The following is a 20,024-nucleotide window of genomic DNA, read 5'->3' as shown; positions in this document are numbered from 1 at the left end:
TGTCACCACCTCTCCCACTGATCCCTCTCTTGGAAGCCTGGATGCTAATGACCCATTTCCTTTCTCCATCTACTGTTTTCTTTCTCCAGGAGTAGGGAGGTTTACTGATAGCTCACAGTCCTGCTGTCCAAGGGAACTGATTTAGCAAGAGAAAGTAGAAAATCCATCAGTCAGTGCCCACTGGCCCCAAGAGCTTGAAATTAACAATCACAAATAAATAAAGGAGCAGAAGATTCAAGAATAGTCATTACTGGCAGTGCAAAATTACCACTTCAACTTGTACAAAACTGCCTGTTTATCAGACAGAAAAAGAATCCTAGAAAGTTTATATTGGATGGCACCTTAGGGATCACCTACTTCTCCCCCTGATTTTTCCAAATGAGGACACTGGAGCTTTGAGAGGTGAAGTAACTTGTATAGCTGCTCAGCTACTCAGTAGCAGGGCTGAGACCAGATTTCCAGTCTCCTGCCTCCAAGACAGCTGTTCTTTCCATGCTGCACACTGGCAACATGTGCATCTAGCAAAATGCATCATAAAGTAGCCTTGTCTTAAACCATCAGGAATGAAAAATGAACTATTCAAACCCACCCTCTTCTCTTTGGAATTTTTTTTTCTTTGCGTTTCTCTGTGTCCCAGTCTCTCTCTCTCTTTATCACTCTTATGCTTCCCTCTGTGAACCCCTCTCTCTGGGTTTCAGACTGAACTGTGGCATGCCTGCCGGCATGATTCTCTTGATTTTTCTTCTCTAAGCTATTGTGTTTTCAGTCCAAAGGCAAACATGCATAAGCCAATCAAGACACTTTCTTGGTGACCTTTGTGGGAAAGAATTCTCAGAATTTCTATATGAGAGGTGCTGGACCTCCCTCCTAGCCTATCCAGTCAATTAAAATGAGTCTCTGGCCCCCCTGAGGGCTGTTAACCAATCCTAAGAAAGGAAAAATCAATCTCATTTCTTCGTCACCACTGTGCAGGGAGGCTGCTACCCAGTCAAAATCTGCCACTAACAGTCATTAGGAAAACTGGCCAATCAGGCCAACCTTGTTACATGGTCTGGTAGGAAAAGAAAGGGATTGATTGGAAAGGATAGTTCTGGCTCCACACCCTTTCCTTCCTGGACCCCAGTTTTCACTCGGTGAAGTGAAGGAAGAACCCTTTCCCAAGCCCTTGGTTAAGAAGATCCCTAGACCCTTAGCTAATGTTCTCTCTCTCGCTCTTTCTCTTTTTTTTTTTTTTTTTTTTTTTGCTAATGTTCTCTTGGATCATATTTTGTTGGCTTCAAATTCACCCTTCTGCACATAACCGCCAGCCACTTTCTGTAGTCTCACTATTCCCATATCAATTTAATATCTGGTTTCAGACCTGGTGGCAAAGCCCCCAGGATTCTCAGCCCTCCCCACAGATCTCCACCCACTAATCTGTCAAATAATTTCTTTTGCGTGATTTACGTAGGTGAAAAAGTTCAGTAAGTGACACTTGAGTCTCTTTCAGGAGATATCACTGCATGGAGCTTGCAATAAAGTCGCCAGAGAGCAGAGCAGAATTGAGCTGCAATGCTCCCAACACTATTACTACTAATAACAAAAACAACGATTATAATTATTACTATTACTAGCATTTATTGAACACTTACTGAGTTCCAAGCACCTTGCTAAAAGCTCCACGTGTCCCAATATTTGCTGCGGGGTAAGCACTAATATTATTCCCAATTTACATAAAAGAAAATCGATACAGAGGGGTTAAATAGCTTGCCCAAGGTCACACAGAGATTAGGGACCCAGGTGTGTGAATCCAGAGCCCACCACTGAGTGGGGGTCAGGGAGGATTAAACATTGCAGACTGTGACAACTTTTGCAAGGAACCAGCTTTAGCTTACTCGCGGGCCCCTTCTCCAGTTCTCCTTTGGGATTGTTAGCGATATCTGAGAGGGGTCTAAATTGTCTCAAAGAACAGCTGCAACAAGCGGTTGGTGGTGGCGGCTCCTAAGAACCGTGGACTTTCTGCCTCGGAGGATGTGAAGCCGAGAGCGAAAAGGAATTCATTGCGGGCGGGGTGCGGGTGTCTGGGGACTTCAGGGCATACCCTTGCTAGCCTGTCTTCCCTTTCTCCTCACAGAATCTTATACGGTGCCTGGCACCGCTTGGTACTTGGTAAAATACCTGTTGATTAATTCCAAGGATCCTAGCCCCATTCCTCAGCTACCCCCTACCCCTACTCCAAATCAACAACTGGAACTGGAGGGAGATGTGGGCATTTCAGGGGAACCAGTAAGAATCCTCATCGAACTGGAATCGTGGATTTAGGAAAGGCGGGAAGTCTCTCACCCTTCTCTCCTCGCCCGCTCCTCCGATTTCTCCCCATTCCTTCCCCTCCCTTTCAGGAGCTCAGGGCCATAAAAATGCAGATGGAGGATCGGTGTGAAATAACGGGCCCATATAAATCCCTCTGCCGCCCGCCTGCAAGATGGATTGGCCGCATTGAAATTCCTCCGCGAGGATAATTAAACTCTGGGCCTCATCCGGGCAAAATTACATTCCTGTAATGGCGTCGCTCGGGGTCCCGGGAAATTGCTCCGTGGGCTTTCAGCGGCGGTTTTTATCGCCGGCCGGGGTGTGCCTGGCTGCGGCTCGCCTCTCCTACGGGACCGTAAAGCTGCTGCCGTGATTTATCCTCCCCTTCTCCCAAATCCGATTAAATGGAGGAGCTCGGGGCCGGGGCGCCGCGGGGCCCGGGAGCCGGGAGGGGGCGGCGGGAAGGACGGGGCCAAGGAGGGGAGGACAAACGGCCCCTCAGAGGGTGGCGGATTTGGCTTTATTTACAGCCGCGGCTTTCTTTTTATTTTTTATTTTTTATGGGGGTTTGGTGAGCTTTCCCCGTCTTTCTCGTGCTGCGTCTTTCTCGTGCACAGTGCCTGGACGGCTGGGGTTCTGACTGAGGGGAAGTGGGTAGGCCTAGCTGACCTCCTTCCAAAGGGACCGGTCAGACCCTCTCTGGGAGACAAAGAGGCCTAGAAGAAGTGGTGAGGGCCGGGAAGCCCCCTATTTCCTTACATCTTCGAGGAAAGGGCACGAAGAAGCCGAAGGGCTCCCATGAGAGCACCTCCTGGGGGAATTGCTTATCTCAACTCGCAAGGATGAAGCCTGCGCGGAGGCACAGGCACTAGGGTGACCTCGCAACCTCACTGTAGGTCACTGATGCCCGTTATTTCTTGACTGTCTCAGGACTCAGGAAAGAAGGCTTAGGGTCAGGGCTCTTGAGTCCTAATATATTTAGCCCCATCTCCTGGTTCGCTGATGCTGGTTTCCTCATAGCTGATCACTGGAATAAGAAGGGGAGAGGGATATAAAAGCGAAGCCACTAGAGGCAGCTGGAGCATTTTGCTGACTATTCGCCCATTGAACAAGTTTCCCATCCATAAAGCCAGAATTCCGGGGTGACAGAAGCCAGGAATTCGGTGACTTCATTTTCCTCCTGAAATATTTTGTACACTGAACCGCAATCTCGATTGTATGATATTTAAGCCGAAATTCTGGGTAGTTTTTTTGTTGTTGTTGCTTTGGGTTTTTTGTTTGTTTTTGCAGTGTGACTGCGCGTGCTTGGAAAAGGTGAAGCAAGTCCAAGATCCCAAACCATGTGCAGAGCAAATTGCAGGCCACGTTACGGATCGTTTTACACCGCGGAGCTGCCCTCATTTCTGCACAGTATCGGCTCCGCCTGCAGTTTCTCGTCTCAAACGCCAGGTGGAGTGACTGGCCGGATGCCGCCACAAAGCTGGCAGGCGGCGCTGTGGCGCCTGGGCCGACTCTCAACTTTGCAACCACTCTATCCTTGAAGGAGCGACTCATTGATTCGGGCTGCGCATGCGCCGACCTTTCCTCTCGCTATTCCCGCCCCGTCCCCTCCCCTCTGTCTTCTGTGCTCTGGGAACAGGTAAGGCCTTGGGCCCTCGCGCCCGCGCTGTGCTGCGCAGGCGCGCAGGGCTCCCCACCTCGCGCGGATGCTCTGAGGCCCTTACCTTGCATGCTCCCACCCTGGTCCTCACGCCCTCCCTTGCCCCCGGTATCCCCGTGCCTTAGGGCTGCCCCTTCCGTGTGCCGGTGACCTCCAACTGCGCGGGCCTGGCGCCATCTTGGATGTCTCGTGGGTTGGGGGAGGGCGCCTTGGAGCTGGCGAAAGTCGTATCCCAGAGTGCTCATTTCACCTGTCCCGGCTCACTCCTTACGAATGCTCTTTTCTCACTCTTTTACCCTTTCAGAGCTGTCACAACCCCCAGACTCCCCTCCTATCTCTGCTCTCCTTATCCTGACTCGTGCTTATCCTGAAACTCCATACTTTTGGTCCCAGGACTTAAGGTGCCGAGCAATGGAGATAGTAGATCGTCTAAAGGCACCAACTTCCCTAGTCAGCACCCCTCAATGTAAAAAGTAAACCGTGAATGCAGTAGAAGTCAACGTAACAGCTGAAACACAACTCTCCCTGCACGCTGTGGTGTGGGAGAGGTATGGCAGGAAGGAGACCGCTTTCTTGAGAAACACTGGTTGTCTCCTAATGCCGTTCTCTTCCTTCCACTGCAGTGAAGTTGGGAAAAACAAATCGTGGGCTAGTAGGTATTCCGTTAGAGGCAGCAAGCCCAACAGGGTAGGGTGGGGCCAGCATGGACAGTAATCACCTGCCAGGTTTCCTATCAAGGGTTTACTAAGAGTGCCAAGACTCTGTCCTCAAGAGAAGAAAGTTAAGGAGGAAAATGGTTAAGTCAGGAGCCCTTTAGCTCCCTGGCTGATCTACACTGAGGAGCAAACCCATGATGATTTAGGGCCTTTGAATCTGGATAGTGCCCTCGCTCAACAAGTGCAGACTTGGCCAAGGTTAGGTGGCCAGTGGAGATATCTCCACTTCATGCAGGCTTCTTTCAGCATCACATCAAGCTCTTACCATATGTTGTTTCACGTAAACCTCTAAGAACTCCATTTTGCAAATAATGGTTTTGAGGTTTTGTTGCTGGGAGGGTGGGGAACAGTCTTCTCTTTTTTAAAGCTTTAAAGAAATTTTGGATTTTTGACCCAAGAAAACCTGAATGGTCTGGCAGCACAATTGGGTTAGAGTTACATATGGGCAGAGATCAAGAGTTCTAGACAGGACGAGTTAAAGGCATCCATTAGTCTAAAAGTAACTAAAGATCCTGGATTCAGAAGTGTAATCCTGGAAAGTGTTAGTCCAACTCATTTAAGGTGTCCTTTAACAGGACTGAGTAATCAGGATTTCAACCTGTAGCATATTAGAAAGCATTAAGAGTGAGAAGAGTTCACCTCCTGGCTATACCACTACCATGGTTTCAAGACTGGTTTTGACACCATGCTCTTGGTGTACCTAAGAATCATTTGGGAAATTTGATTGAAGTACAGGGTACTTGGGCCTTATTCCCAAAGATCTTAACCAGGAAAGTCTAAGGTGGGACCCCAAAATATGCATTTTTAATACACCATCCCTTCACTCAGATAACTAGTTCAGGTGGGCCTCTTACTTGGAAAAACCCCACTGTAGGTCTTTAACTCACCCACTCTTCTCTCAGATATATTCAGTTCTACCAACTTAGGCACCTGCAGAGTGTCAGCATTGTTTTAGATCTTAGGGATACAAAATTCAGTACCCCTTAGTGTGGTAGTGGAAATGAACACTTTAACAGTCATTGCTAATTAGAGTCATGGCAGAGTTCCTCATTAATCTGCCTCATCTGATAAATTAATGTAGGAAATTGAAATGCTTTAAGCAATCATATACTTCCAGGTGATTCAGTAAAAGGACTGTTGGAGATCCTTTCAGTGCCTCAGCTTTCAATAAGTATCTTCCAGGAGTCTTTAAAGGGCAACTGTTAGGCCCAGGCAATGAAGTCTTGAGAAGGGTTTTTCTTTTTTCTTTTCTTTTCTTTTTTTTTTTTTTTTTTTTTTTTGAGTAAGAAGCTGAGGAAAACTTAGGCAAAAGATAGTAGGAAAATTTGTCTGACAACTCCAACTCATGAAGCTGTGGAAAGGGATGCCAGGTCTTAAAGCTGGGTCCAAGTGGCTTCTTATTCAGAACAGGGGACATCAATTATAAGGAAATCTTGGAAGCTGTGTGGAGGAAATCTTGACCTCAGGGTTCTAATTCCATCTCTGCTAAGACTTGAGGTCAGTCACTGCTGTCTGGGTCATTTGAGTTTTCCAAAGCACCTTTTTTTGCTAATAAGGATGTCCCTTGGTGAGCAAGGACAATATTTACAGTGTTGCTTCTGTAATTACAGCTCTTCTGCCACAGCCCCTCATCCCCTGAAAATGTACGCTTGCGCCAAGTTCGTCTCTACCCCCTCCTTGGTGAGTACATGCCTTTTCTGGGAAGGTTCTAAAGGAGAAGTGTCTTGTCTCTTCCTTCTCAGACCTTGTTCTTCACAGCTGGGTCTTTGCTGTGCTAGCCTAACAGGAGAGAATGAATGCTTCTCAGGTATCCCCCACCTTGTATCACATGAAGGCCAGTTTATTCTTTTCATCCTACCATATTAGAAGAGTATAAATGAGAATCTAGACCAAGATCAGCCTATTCCTATCCTGAAACTCTGTGTTGCCGTAAACTGGAACCCTGCCAAAAATGGTAAACATGAGTTAAATTGCCTAACTTGAACTGAATATGCACTCTGTACAGGATCTCATCCTGAGTGTCAGAGAGCCATAGCTAGGAGTTCCCTCTGGAAGCTTAAATTTGGGTGGGAAGCTAAAATACATGTAAATACACATTGGAAAAATATTTGAGTCAGAAGCAACAGCATGGAAGAAATTACAAATTATTAGATGATAGAGGCAGTTGGTTCATTCACTCATAAGTGACAAGTAGTGATGCTATTAGTAGATATTTACTGAGCACTTACGCCTGGCACTGAGTTTACCAGTTTGTATACATAATCTTATTTACTCCTCAAATCAATCCTGAAATATATTATTCCCATTTGATAGAAGATAAAACAGGCTTAGAAAGATTTAAGTAACTTGTCCTAAGATCACACAGCTGAAATAGAGCTAAGATTTGAATCTAGATTTATCTGAGTAAAGTCCTGGCTATTAACAACCATGTTGTCTACGTCGAACACTCTGGCTTGGAGTTAGAAAAGGCTACCAGGAGGGGGTGAATTTTGAGCATGGGTTTTTGTGCCTATTTTCCAGAAGGATGTGTTCAGTGAAAGATGCTCCGGTCATTGGCTTCCTTCTGATGGGCCGGCCATTACCTTTATATATAGGTCTTTTATTGAGAGAAGTAAATGTTTCTGAGGCCAAGATTTCTTCCCATTCTCAAGGCCTGTAAAAGGGTACTGCAAGGGTGGGTAATTCTTCCAAAAAGAAGTAGACTTCCCTTAAAGCAATAGAGAAGCCTAGGAAACAAGAGAAATGGTGCTGTTCCTGAATGCAGAATTTGCTTAAAAGTAAAAGAATGATTCCACATTCTCTTTTGAGAATGGAGCATGAGTGACAATTTGGGGTGGTCCTAAAACTTCTCCACAGCCTGCCTTCACCTTCTTGGCCTTGTATTATTCTCTCTAGATCAGGAGAACCTCTCCACTATTGAGCCGATCACTGTCTGCAGTGGTGCTGAAGCAACCGGAGACACTAACAGATGAGGTACTTTATAGGTGGAATCTGGCTGTCATCAGAGGGTGAGGAATGGGCTGGGTTACCTGGCAGAACCAGTAGGGGGAGTGCTGAGGACTCCATATATGATACTGTATATGCCCTAATGTTTCAGCTTTGCCACTGACAGCATATGCCCACGTGTGCTGCTGATAACTGCCATTACCTGACCTAGTTTACTGGCTTCAGTTGGGAGCATTTAGTCCCAGGAAGATGATCACCTCAAGGCATTGAGAACAGGCTAGAGTTTCAGTCCTAAGTTTCTAGACCATACTTGAATCTTGAAGGTACTTGACATCCAGCTCTTGCATTAAAAAATTCTTTATGGCATTTTAGGGAGTTTTCTGGAGAGATGAAAGATTTTCTGTTTGGGGAAGAATCACTGGATTTGATAACATAAAGGGCTTAAATGGTACAAAAGTTTCCAAAGCAAAAAAGGGGTTTCCTAAAAACTACTTTCTACCTGCTTCTTCTTCACAGAGCCATAGCAGCTTCGCAGCCGCGCGTCCTCTGACCACTTCACTTATTCCTAGCCGCGGCTTCCAAACCAGTGCAGTTTCAAGGGACATCGACACAGCGGCCAAGTTCATTGGAGCTGGAGCTGCTACAGTTGGGGTGGCTGGCTCTGGGGCTGGAATTGGGACTGTATTTGGGAGCCTCATCATTGGTTACGCCAGGTAAGATGGACCCTCTGTTGGCTGTCTGAGATGCTTCCAAAGCTTTGGGCAGAGAGATTTGGGGAGCTAGGTCCTGCACTATCCTATACAGTAGCCCCTAGCCCTGTGTGGCTATTTGAATGTAAATTTTCATTATACAATTTAAGTTTGTGTACTTTTAATGTAGCTCAGTAGCCACGTGTGACTAGTGGCTACCATTTTGGAAAGTTCTGTTGAACAGCTTTGGTTTATAGTAGGAATTAGCAGACTAAGGCAGGAGGTCCATGTCTGGGCCCCAGCCTGGATTTGTACAGCTGAGCTAAAAATAGGTTTTACATTTTTAAAGGGCCATGGAAAAAAGGTAACAGAGACCATATGTGACCCACAAACCCTAAAATATTTGCTGTCTGGCACTTTACAGAAAAAGTATGCTACCCTTGACCCAGAGCCTCAGTCAGCAGAGTGGCTTCACTGCCTTTTTCCCCAGCCCCAGGAATTCCCTCCGTCACTCCTGAGAAAACTGCCTCTGCACGCAGCCCCTTGGCTCCCTGCCACTTGGGACTGTTTGGTCCCCACCAACTCTGGGCAGCTCACTGTTAGAACTCAATTAATCCTCTTGAGACTTGCAAGTTCTCTTAATGTCCTTGGGGAAGTAAGTTTTATGTTTTTAGGATTTGTATGAAACAAGAAGCCTGACTGCTGCTGTGTGCACAATTCTGTTAAAAGCTGGTGTTGCTTTATCTTATCCATCAAGGCTTCCAGAGGTGACAGAGTAAGGGAAATAGAAATTATATAGTGACTTTCAAAGTTGGGGATCCTTTTTCCCATCTTGATTCATCTCTAAACCCCACAGACCATTTGTAGCCCGAAATTTTTTTATTATTTTGAAATGAGGGAAGGCGTTTGTCCCTTTGACACCCTTGTCCCTTGGAACGGTATTTTTCTGATTGTGTCATGTAAAGCTCTAAGGTTCTGAGGGTGCACCCCAGGGACTGTCTTAGAGAATGAAGGGGAGACCACTCAAACAAGACTTTAAAATCCCCCACTTTTTTTACCATTACACTTGGGTTTTATGTTTTGTATTTGGGGGTTCTGCTGCTTAAAGTTTGAAAACACTGCTCTGGTAGGCTCTGCCACCCCTGATACCTCTTCCACCCTGGCTGAGCCCTAGATAGTTGAGTGTTCAGGTCTAGGGATCTTAAATTATGATGAAGATGTGAGTGATCTAGTAGAGGAGGTAATGTTAGTACCTGGGCTATATGGTAGAATTTTGGATTGTCCACTCCCCTCATTTGTAGAGCCCTTGATGTATCAGGGCAAGAATTTGGATATGATGGTGTCACCCTGAGAGACTCATTACATAAGATGTTAGCTCAAGATGGATTCTCCCTGAGCCCACCTTTGATGTTTGTCCTTTTCTTTGTGTGGACCAGAAATTGAGTCTTTTCTCCTCCCCTTCTCCCAGGAACCCTTCTCTGAAGCAACAGCTCTTCTCCTACGCCATTCTGGGCTTTGCCCTCTCGGAGGCCATGGGGCTCTTTTGCCTGATGGTGGCCTTTCTCATCCTCTTCGCCATGTGAAGGAGCCATGTCCACCTCCCATAGTTCTTTCTCCTGTGTCTTGTCTGCCCTGTTTGTTCCTTGTCCTGTACCTCCCCAGGCAGCCTGGGGAAAGTGGTTGGCTCAGGGTTTGACAGAGGGAAGATAATAAATGCTGTATTACTAAGATGTTTCTTGAGTCTCTTGTGTATATTTCTTTTCCACAATTGGCTGAATGCCTTGATGAAAGTGTACTACTGCCTGGAGGTTAGTGATGGTTCTAAACTCAACCTGGGTCTGTGTTCACTCTTCATTCTCTAGGTCAGAAAAGCTTTTTTCAGGATAGTGTGCCTTTTTAATAATTTTCACCTGGGATGGCCTGTTACCTGGGAGGATTGGGTCAGTAGCAAGTTACAGTGCTGGCTTAAAGTTTTGACTAATGGGCTCCCTGTTTCCACTGCCACTATCCTGGCTGAGGCCCTCATTTTCACCCACCTGGTCTATTGCAGTAACCTCTTATTTGGCCTTCTGCCTCCCATCTCTGTCCTCTAGCATTTCCTCCTCCCCACTACTGCCAGGTCAATCCTCCTTAGGCAGAGGACTGGTTTTGCCATTTACCAGTTCAAAAATAGTCTGGCCTCAACTTTCTCAGCTTATTTTTCATTATTCCCATACACTCTACCCAAAGTGGACTATTTGTCATTTTTCAAATACTTTCCCTGCTCTCCTGTCCTTACATATCCACAGGCCTTGTGCTTTGGCCATCTCTGCTTTCTTAACCTGAATTTTAGTCACTTTCCTCTTTTAAATTCTCCCTGTTATCCAGAAAGACTTGGCTTAAATGCTTCCTCTTCCATGAAGCTTTCATCTGGCTTCCATCCGCTTTTAGTCAAATGAGCATTAACCCATATAAAGGGCTGTAGAGCATCCTTTATAATGTTTGTGGTGGTTGGTAAGTTGTGGGTTTATGTGCACATATGTGTGCCTTATCTTCCAGGTTAGATTCTTGAGGCAGGGACTGTCATATTCATCTTTGTATACCTAGAAGTATCTAGCATGAGACATCTCAGCAGTATCTTAGTCAAAATTTTAATTTAATCATTTAAACCGACCACCTCCCTTTACAAGTGAGGAAACAGACTTTGAGAGATCAAAGGATTCTCCCAGGAACATCCGCCAGCAGAGCTGTAGCCCAGGGTATAAGACTATCACCCTGTTGGTCTTGTGGGACTCTCCCAGTGTTGATGGTGACTTATTTTCCCAAGCAAGAAAGAAAGGGCAGAATAAGCAAAGATAAACCTTTTCCCTTAAAAATGCCTCAAGAGAGACTTGGACAGGGAGTTAGTATAAAGGTAAAGAATTACTTACATTTTCTAAAGGCTAAACTTCAAGCAAGCTGTATCTTATGCATGCTTGAACTCAGATATAAAGTAGAGTCCTTTCATGATAATGTAGATGACCACAACAGCTTTTCTTTTGGTTGAATCTGACTATAAAATTAAAGCCTAGGGCAGAGACGTGACCCCAGAGTTAACTGAGGCTCAGAAAGCAGGCCACCCCAAGTCATTCACCCTTGCCCTTTTCCTATTGTGATCAAGGGTTAAAAGGGATGCCAGATGGCTATACTATTCCCAAATAACTATATTCTGGACCTCAGGGCTCTCAGTGGACCTCACAAGAACAGTGCCTCCAGCAGTGAGTAGGTGGAAGGTATCTACAGATTTGGGGATGAGGGATAGCCCTCTCTTTGTTCTGTTCACTTGGGTTTGAACCGTTGGTAGGAGTCTTCTGTTGCCAATCCCCTTACTGAAACATCAGATCCGAATCATCTGCGTTTTATTTTTCTCCTTGGCCCTTTCTCTGGGATTGAATTTAGCTGACTCCTTAACAACTCAGGTGCTTGGAGAGAGCATAGCTGTTGGCCCACGTGTTCTTGTTCTCTTGAGGTGAATGATGAGATGGTTTTGCAAGAAGGTTGGAGGCAAATTTCTACAGGAGGAGTCAAGGCAACCTGGATCCTCTTAGTTTCAGGCCCCAAGAGATAATTATTGGCAACCCAAGTTGTCAACAAGCTGGGGTAGAGGAGTGCTATGTGTTAGTAGAGAGGGTCTAAGAGCAAACTTTCTGAAGGTCTTTCAAACTTTGGTAACATTATGAAATGAAAGCTTTCTGTTTCCCTTGTAATTTTAGAAAGCTCATGTGATTTGAAATCAAGGGATGTTAGTTTAATCTCCCTTCTACCCCTGGCTACTGTGATGGTGGGCAGATCACTAATCAATAACTCTAGGACCTCAGTTTCTCCCAATCTACTAAATAGGGATAATAATTCTTATCCTAGGAATTCCATGCATACACACAGAGGTGCCTTGAGTATTTGGAAAGGATGGTGCCGTCAAAGTTTAATGTAAATTGATTATAATTTGCTTTCTCATTCTCCATGAAGCTCAGAGCCTATTACAGGCATTTTATACCGTTTCTCCCTCTTTTATGGTTGGCAAGTCTGGCCATAAAGCATCTAGAGATAAAACCCAGGGATACTGAAGGGGGGATGCAGCCTTGGTTCCCTCTTCTTACTCTTCAGTATCTTCATTGAGTCAGTTGTGTTTCTTCAGTATCAGGGGAGGAGTGCCATCCTAATTAGAAGAAAGTGATGTCCTTTGAAAATCATCTAAATGCTAAACAGCAGTAATAAGGAACCTGTTTCTAGCCTCCTTTTCAGGATGGCTTTATTAGTTTGAGGCCTTTGTAGGTCATCAGGATGAAAAACCTGCTCAGGAACAACACTGCTGATTTAGCTGAAGTCGATGGCTGGGAACCTAGAGGCTGCTTTGTGTCTTACTTCCACTGAAGAGACATGAAGTGAAGGAATATTCATGTTGAATTCTGAAATAGAAAAAGGAAGAGGAGTACAGAGAATATTGTCCTGGTCCTCCAGTTTTAAGCAATGAAGTTTGTCTTAATTGAGCCGTATCTAAAAATATGTGTTTTCCAACGCATATTCTTAGGACACATTGTTGGACAGCTTGGTGTTGACACTGTTTGATGAGGAAAAACTAAAACATGGGGAGATTTTTTTAGTCCCCAGGCATTCCTTAAAATGTCTTTATTATTGAGCATTTACCTCAAGACACTGTGAGTATTAGTACATTGTGACCAAAGTAGCCACTCACGAGATGGCAGAAGATGTGATGGATAGAATACCAGGGATGAAGTCAGGACTCTCATCTCAGATGCTTGGATTCTCTTATTAGTGTAAATGGTTAGAGATAGTTTATTCCCACTTTGTTCTTCATTCCCTACACAAAAAAAGATATTTCCTTTCATCCTTTGAATAAGTACTGTGGCAGGCAGAATTTTTTTAAGTGATCCCCTAAAAAATGTCCTGCTCTAATCTCCAGAACCTGTGAATTTGATGAGTCATCACACCTGTGGTTATGTTACATTACATGGCACAGTTGACTAAGATAGGGAGATTATCTGCATGGACCTGATCTAATCACGAGCCCTTAAAACCAAAGAGCTTTCTCAGACTGGTGGCAGAAAGAAATCAGAGAGATCTGAAGGAAGGATTCAATGCACTACTGCTGGCTTAACAGATGGAGGGGACCATATGCAAGGATTGGTAAGTGGCCTCTAAGAGCTGGAATTGATCCCCTAACCAACAGCCTGAAAGGAAATGGGACCTCAGTCCGACAACTGCAAGGAACTGAATTCTGCCAACAGCCTGAATAAGCTTGGAAGGGGATTCTTCCTTAGAGCCTCTAGGTAAGAGCCCAGCCCAGTCCTTGACTTTGGATTTGTGAGCCCCCAAACAGAATGTAATTAAACCTGCCTGGATTTATGATCTACAGAACAGTAAGATAATAAATGGAATTTGTTTTAAATCACTAAGTTTGTGGTAATTTGTTATATAGCAACAGAAAGCTAACACAAGTACAGTCTTCCAAAAGAAACTTTAAAAGTTGACTTACCTGGCCCTCTGCCTCCTCACTTCATTGACTCTAACCTAACTCAGGAAGGCTAAACAAGGAAAGATGTTTAAACAAAAATTGTATGCTGTGCTCTTTTACTATAGCTATTTCATTTGTGTGAAGTAGACATTTTTTCCTTGTTTTAACAGATGAGAAAACTAAGATTCAAGAATCATGACTTAGTTCTCGAGGTTAGTTGGGAAGTGATAGAACAGAGTAGAAACCAATGACCAAAGCTCTTTGTATTATGCCACAAGGTAATGGGGGCCAGGATCACGCTAAAGGCGAGCGGGAAAGACAAATCTGGACAGTGTTTTTTAGATTTCTCAGTGAAGGTGATTAATCTGTTTTTCTTACAACCATCCCTGTTGTTATCTTGCAGATAGGTAGCATTTGCCTACCCCTGGGTTCATTTTACCCACTGTTCATTTCCTGGGTTTCTGGGGAGGCTCAGCTTAGTTGGCTTAGCTCTGCCCCCAAGATGGATATTTTTAACTATTGTGGATTACAGCCTTCCAGGAACTGTGTAGCTGCTTTTACAGAAACCAGCTCTGCAGATCTTGCTGGGGAGGGTGGTTGCGGGATGTGTTTGTATGTATGTGTAAGTGTGGTATCTGAGCCTAGCCGACTAGCATTCCCTTTGTACCCCAAGGCCTTTCCATCCCCATCTCCCAACAGCTGGAGCAAGGACTTTAAGTTTCCAAAACATAGCTGCAAAGGGTAACAAACACCTAGCCCATAACTCCCTTAGCAACAGGAGAACAGTCAGTAGGGATTTAGCTCAGGGAAAATTTGTACAGTGCAAAGACCCATAAAATTTTCAGAAAGCAACTTAGCCCTGTGGAGTTGACCAGATTGAAAGTCCAAGAATCCTGGGTTCAAGTCACTTTTGGTTAATTCTTGTGCTTCAAGTTCCTTCCCTTGTGTGAAATGGGCACATTTCCTTGAGATGTACCTCCTGCAGATATCATAGAAATGAGTGAAATTAGATTTTAAAACCTCTTGTTGGAGACCTAGATCTTGTAAATTGTCTCTATCTCTGCTGTTTCTTAGTTGCCAATTTACCAGGAGTAACTTAACACTAGGATTCTCTGCCAGTGCTAAAATTAGACTCCACCACTCTGGGGCTTCCTTTTCTCCTTGTTTTGTTTTGGGGCTTGAGAGAAACATACGTGCTGTTGGAGTTAGTAAACTAGGGACTAAAGAAAACTTTTCTCACTAGAAAACATTATTTTAATCCTACCCACCTAATCATCTTTTTAAAGAAGGATCCCAAGTCTGCCCCGAATTTTGATTATTTGATTCACCCCTAGAAAGGGACCTTGGAAAGCCTAGGAATCCTTGGGGAATGCGAAAGGGGGGGATAAACAGAATTGGAATGAAGACAAGCTAGGCTCTTGATTGCTCCAGCCAGACTTCCTCTCCTAGCCAGACAGGCTTTCTGCCACTAAAAGTTTGAGGTTCTCTGTCACATCACAAAAGGGCCTGGAGTTAACTCCTAAGTGTGCTGACATTTTTTTCTGAGGGTGGCAGGCTTCAGGTATTGGACACTTTTCTTGTCCAGGGGTCTGGGGAAAGGAAAAGGCAAGGGAGTCAATCTTTTCCAGCTGTAACCTAGAGAAAAGGAACAAATTCTTCACCAGGGAAGATTGTGTAAACAGTACGTTTGGCTGGAGCCATAGAGTTGGGGAAGCAAAGAAAGGGATCTTTGTTCTCCCCTACCCCAGCCAGAGCACAATCGTAGAGCTGGGATTGTTTGCTTTGGCAAAGGACTCCCTGCTTGAAAGGACTAGGCGTTCCAGAGACCGGTGAGGCCTCTGTTGGGTTTCCCTTATAGAGCAAAGGAGAGGACAACCCCCAACCTAAATCTTTTACCTAAGGAAGTGAGCTGGGAAACCTGGAGGCCTAAGGCATCTGGCCCATTCTTCTCTAGTTTTGTCCACCTCCTTCCCCTCCCAACTTTACCACACCACAGGATGTTAGTGAGCCTCAACCTTCCTGCCTTTGAGAGTGCTTTTGGTTCTTGTACTAGTGTTCTATCCCTGAAGAAGCCACATTTTCACAGAGAACAAGACAATCCTGGGACTCCTCTCTAAGAAATCCAACAGGAAAAGGGATTCAAGATCATTTTATCCATCTTGTTCCTTTTAAGTTGTATTGTGCATGACTTTGATAGTTGTAGTCAATCTTTCCAAAATTCCCCCAAAATGTCCCATTTTCCGTGGGTAGCATTAGTGTTTCACAAATGTAACATAGTATTTATGTAATGCCAGGTGTTTTGCAAATGCCATTTCATTTAATCCCCATGACACCCTATTAGATAGATACAATTACCCTCATTTTACAGATTAGGATACTAGAGATTAGCAAGATAAAATAATTTGTCCAAGGTCACACAGATGGTATATTAGTTTGCTAGGGCTGCCATAACAAAGTATCACAAATTGAGTGGCTTAATAGAATTTTATTATCTCACAGTTCTGAAAGCTAAAGGTCCAAGATCAAGGTGTCAGCAGAGTTGATTCCTTCTGAGGGCTGTGAGGCAGAATCTGTTCCATGCCTCTATCCTAGCTTCTACTGGTTTGCTGGTAATCTTTCACATTCCTTGACTTATAGGTTTATGCCTTCATATTCAGATGGCATTGTCCCTGCATCCATGTCTGTGACCCAATTTCCCCTTTTTATAAGGATACCAGTTGTACTGGATTAAGGGGTTTACCATAATCCAGTATGACATTATCTTAACTAATTACATCTGCAATGACTCTGTTTCCAAATAAGGTCACATCTGAGGTACTGGAGGGTTAGGACTTCAACATAAGAATTTGGAGGGGGGACACAATTCAACCCATAATAACTGGTAACTTGCTATGCCAAGATTTGAACTTGGGTCCATCTGACTTCAAAGCCATTTATGTTTTTCTACTGTACTATGCTGTCTCCTAAACATCAGAAAGTTACTCAGAATGTCTTCTGGTTTTCAATATCTCTCATCTTCAATCCAAACTCTATATTGCTGCTGCTAGTTATCTTCCTAAAGTGTGAATTTGATCCATCATTCTCCTGCTTAAAAATCTTTCAGTGGCTTCCAGTGGCTAACTGGATAAAGTTCAGACATTTTTATAGTGGTGAACAGGGCCTTTTCAAACTTTCTCACCACTCTGTTCCCATCCAATCACCATAAACTCCAACCATATTAATCTATTTGCAGTTTCTCAAACACATTATACTTATACACTCCTTCAGGCCTTGGTTTTATCCGTCACTTCTCCCAATATGTTCCTTTTACAGTTATCCTCATTTCAACTATTCAACCAAAAATCTGTAAGCTCATCTTTGATTCCTCTACTTCACTCTATACATCCATCTCCACTGTCACCACCCTAGTCTAAGCCACCATTGTCTCTCACCTGTACTACTGAAATAGCCTCCTAACTGGTCTCCCTGCCTCCATTCTTGACCACCTCATAGTGAAATGATTACTTAAAGTGAAATTGTGATTGTTCTTCTGAATAAAACCACCAGTGGCTTGTTAATGGCTTTAGAATAAAATCTGAAGTCCTCACAATGCCTCTAAATCTTTACAAGATCTGATCCCTGTCTACCTCTCCAACTTCTCCTCATATTACTCCTCATCTCAGTATATTAGTATCTATAGTTGTGCAACAAATTACCCCAGACTTAGTGGCTTAAAACAACAAATATTTATTATCTCACAGTTTCTGTGGGTCAAGAATTCAGGACTGGCTTAGCTAGTTGGCTTTGGCTCAGTATTTCTCAGGGGGTTGAAGACAAGATATTGGCCAGGGCTGTAGTACTGTTGACTCAAGGACTGGGGCTCAAGGATTTGATTCCAAGATGTCTCACCCAAGTGGTTGTTGGCAAGAAGTCTCAGGTTCTTATCATATGGGCTTCCCTATAAAGCTAGTGAGGGTGCTTACAATATGGTACCTGACTTCCTCCAAAATGAGTGATCGAAGAGAGAACAAGGAGAAAGCTGCAATGCCTTTTATAGCCTATTCTCAGAAGTCACACACCACGCCTTCTGCCATATTCTGTTTATTAGAAGTGTGTAACTCAGTCAGTCCAGCCCACACTAAAGGGGAGTGGAATTAGTCTCTACCTTTTGAAGTGTAGATACCGTTTCTCAGCCTTTTGGCTAAGATCAAGTGTAGAATTTGTGGACACATTTTAAAACCACAGTCATTTCCAGTGGTGGTTATTTTTAAATTCTGGCTTATTGAAGAATAATTAACCATTTAATAGTAAATTCACCATTATTAAATGTACAGTGTGTTGAGTTTTGGTGTTGTGTATGATAATGTAATCATCGTAATTGAGATATAGGGCATTTCTATCACCCCAACTAGTTCTCTTGTGCCCTCTGTAGTCAGTCCCCTCCACCACCACTACTACAGCCCCTAGCAACCACTGATTTAATTCTTGTCCCTATAGCTTTGTCTTTTCCAGAATATCATTAAATGGTATTAAACAGTATGTGGAGTTTTATGTCTGTCTTCTTTCACTTCGCATAATGCTTTTGAGAGTCATCCATGTTGTCGCATGTATTTTTCTTTTTTATTGCTGAGTAGTATTTCATTATATAGATGGACTATACTTTGTATATCTATTCACCAGTTGATAGACATTTAGATATTTTCCTTTTTTGAGCTTTTACAATAAAACTGCCACAAGCATTCATGTGTACATGAGCATATGTGGGCAGATGTTTTTATTTCTCTTGGGTAAATACCCAGAAGTGGGATTTCTGAGTTATGTGGTAAGTATATGTAACTTTATAAGAAACTGTCAAATTGTTTTCCAAAATGGGGTATATCATTTTGCATTCCTACCAGCAATATAGTTCCTCTTCATTCTCCCCAGCACTTTGTATTATCTTTGTTTTTAATTTTAGCCATTCTACTGAGTGTGTGGTGGTACAGCATTGTGGTTTAATTTGCATTTCCATAAGGGCTGTCATATTCAGCATCTTTTTATTTATTTGGTAAAATGTTCAAACCTTTTGTCCATTTTTAAAATGAGGTTGTTTATTTTCTCTCAGTGAGTTGTGAGAGCTTTTTTTGTATTCTGGATGCCAGTCCTTTATTAAATACATGTTTTTCATATATTTTCTCCCAGTCCACGGCTGGTGGGTTTTTTTTTTCTTTCTTTCATTTTTTTAAACAGGATCTTTTGAAGACAGAAATTTTTAATTTTGATGAAATCCAAATTTATCAGTTTTTTTATGGTTTTTTTTTTTTTATGTCCTAGCTAAGAAATCTCTGCTTAACCCCAAATTATGAATACTTTCAGTTATATTTTCTTATAGAAGTTTTATAGTTTTGGATTATGTATTTAGGTCTATTGTTCATTTCAAGTTGACTTTTTCACATGGTACAAGGTCTGAGTTGTGTTTCTGTTTTTGCATACAGATGTCTAATTGTTTCAGCACCACTTTTTGAAAAGACTGTCTTTTCTCCATTGATTTAACTTGGCACCTTTGTTGAAATTCAGTTGACCACATGCAGTTAAGTTTATTTCTAGATTGTTTTTTCTCTTCCATTGATATATATATTTTTACACCAAAACCACACTGTCTTGATTACTGTAACTCTATATAAGTCTTGAAGTTGGGTTGTGTAAGTCCTCCAACTTTGTTTTCTTTTTCAAAATGGTTTTAGCTATTCTAGGTCCTTTGCTACTAATAGTTCTTGCATTTGAGTGAAGCCTCTGCCCCCAGTCTTCTCATGTCTGACTCCTTCTTGTCATTCAAGCCTCACCTCAAATGTTTCCTCTCAGAAAGGCCTCTCTTCCATTTGGTTTGGAATGGACACAAACTTATACACTCACGTAACACTCGATCACATTACCCTACCTAGTGGAGTGTAAGCTCCATGAAAGCCCAGCCGTTGGCCTGACTTGTTCATCACTGTACCTTAGCATCCAGAATAGTGCCTGCCATAGTGTAGATCCTTGATAAACATTTATTCAATGAAGGAATTAAGGCCTTTGAATGTGTTATTTCTTCAAACTGAATAATCCTCTACCCTCCAAATCTCGTATTTACCCTTTAAAATATTTCAGTCAAAAGCCCGAACTTGTCAACTTACTCTAGAGTTAGTTGTTCCTTCCTCTATGTGTCTATGCATCCATTTATTATAGCACTTTCTGTATCATTGTAATTATGTACATGTCAGTCTTGGCCGCAAGAG

The 20,024-nt window shown here is 43.3% G+C and overlaps 1 protein-coding gene and 1 pseudogene across 1 annotated transcript; both read left to right on the top strand.

Moving 5' to 3' along the window:
• Nucleotides 1-3,838: 3,838 nt before the first annotated feature.
• ATP5MC2 (ATP synthase membrane subunit c locus 2) lies at nucleotides 3,839-10,034 on the top strand. Its single transcript, XM_014557378.2, has 5 exons — nucleotides 3,839-3,928; nucleotides 6,276-6,345; nucleotides 7,561-7,638; nucleotides 8,128-8,324; nucleotides 9,769-10,034. The coding sequence occupies exons 2-5, from the start codon at nucleotides 6,307-6,309 to the stop codon at nucleotides 9,881-9,883; spliced, it is 429 nt and encodes a 142-aa protein (XP_014412864.1). The 5' UTR covers nucleotides 3,839-3,928; nucleotides 6,276-6,306; the 3' UTR covers nucleotides 9,884-10,034.
• A 7,917-nt stretch (nucleotides 10,035-17,951) lies between these two features.
• On the top strand, nucleotides 17,952-18,106 carry LOC116667845 (annotated as a pseudogene).
• Nucleotides 18,107-20,024: the final 1,918 nt, after the last annotated feature.

Source organism: Camelus ferus, chromosome 12 (assembly GCF_009834535.1).
Source record: "Camelus ferus isolate YT-003-E chromosome 12, BCGSAC_Cfer_1.0, whole genome shotgun sequence".
Classification (NCBI taxonomy): Eukaryota; Metazoa; Chordata; class Mammalia; order Artiodactyla; family Camelidae; genus Camelus; species Camelus ferus.
The sequence above is the reverse complement of the archived record's forward strand: the minus strand, read 5'-3'. Positions and strand labels throughout refer to the sequence as shown.

Coding starts and splice junctions, on each gene's coding strand:
- ATP5MC2 (XM_014557378.2), top strand. CDS start 6,307: ATGTACGCTTGCGCCAAGTTCGTCTCTACCCCCTCCTTG. Junction 6,346..7,560: donor TCGTCTCTACCCCCTCCTTG/GTGAGTACATGC, acceptor TATTCTCTCTAG/ATCAGGAGAACCTCTCCACT. Junction 8,325..9,768: donor CTCATCATTGGTTACGCCAG/GTAAGATGGACC, acceptor CCCTTCTCCCAG/GAACCCTTCTCTGAAGCAAC.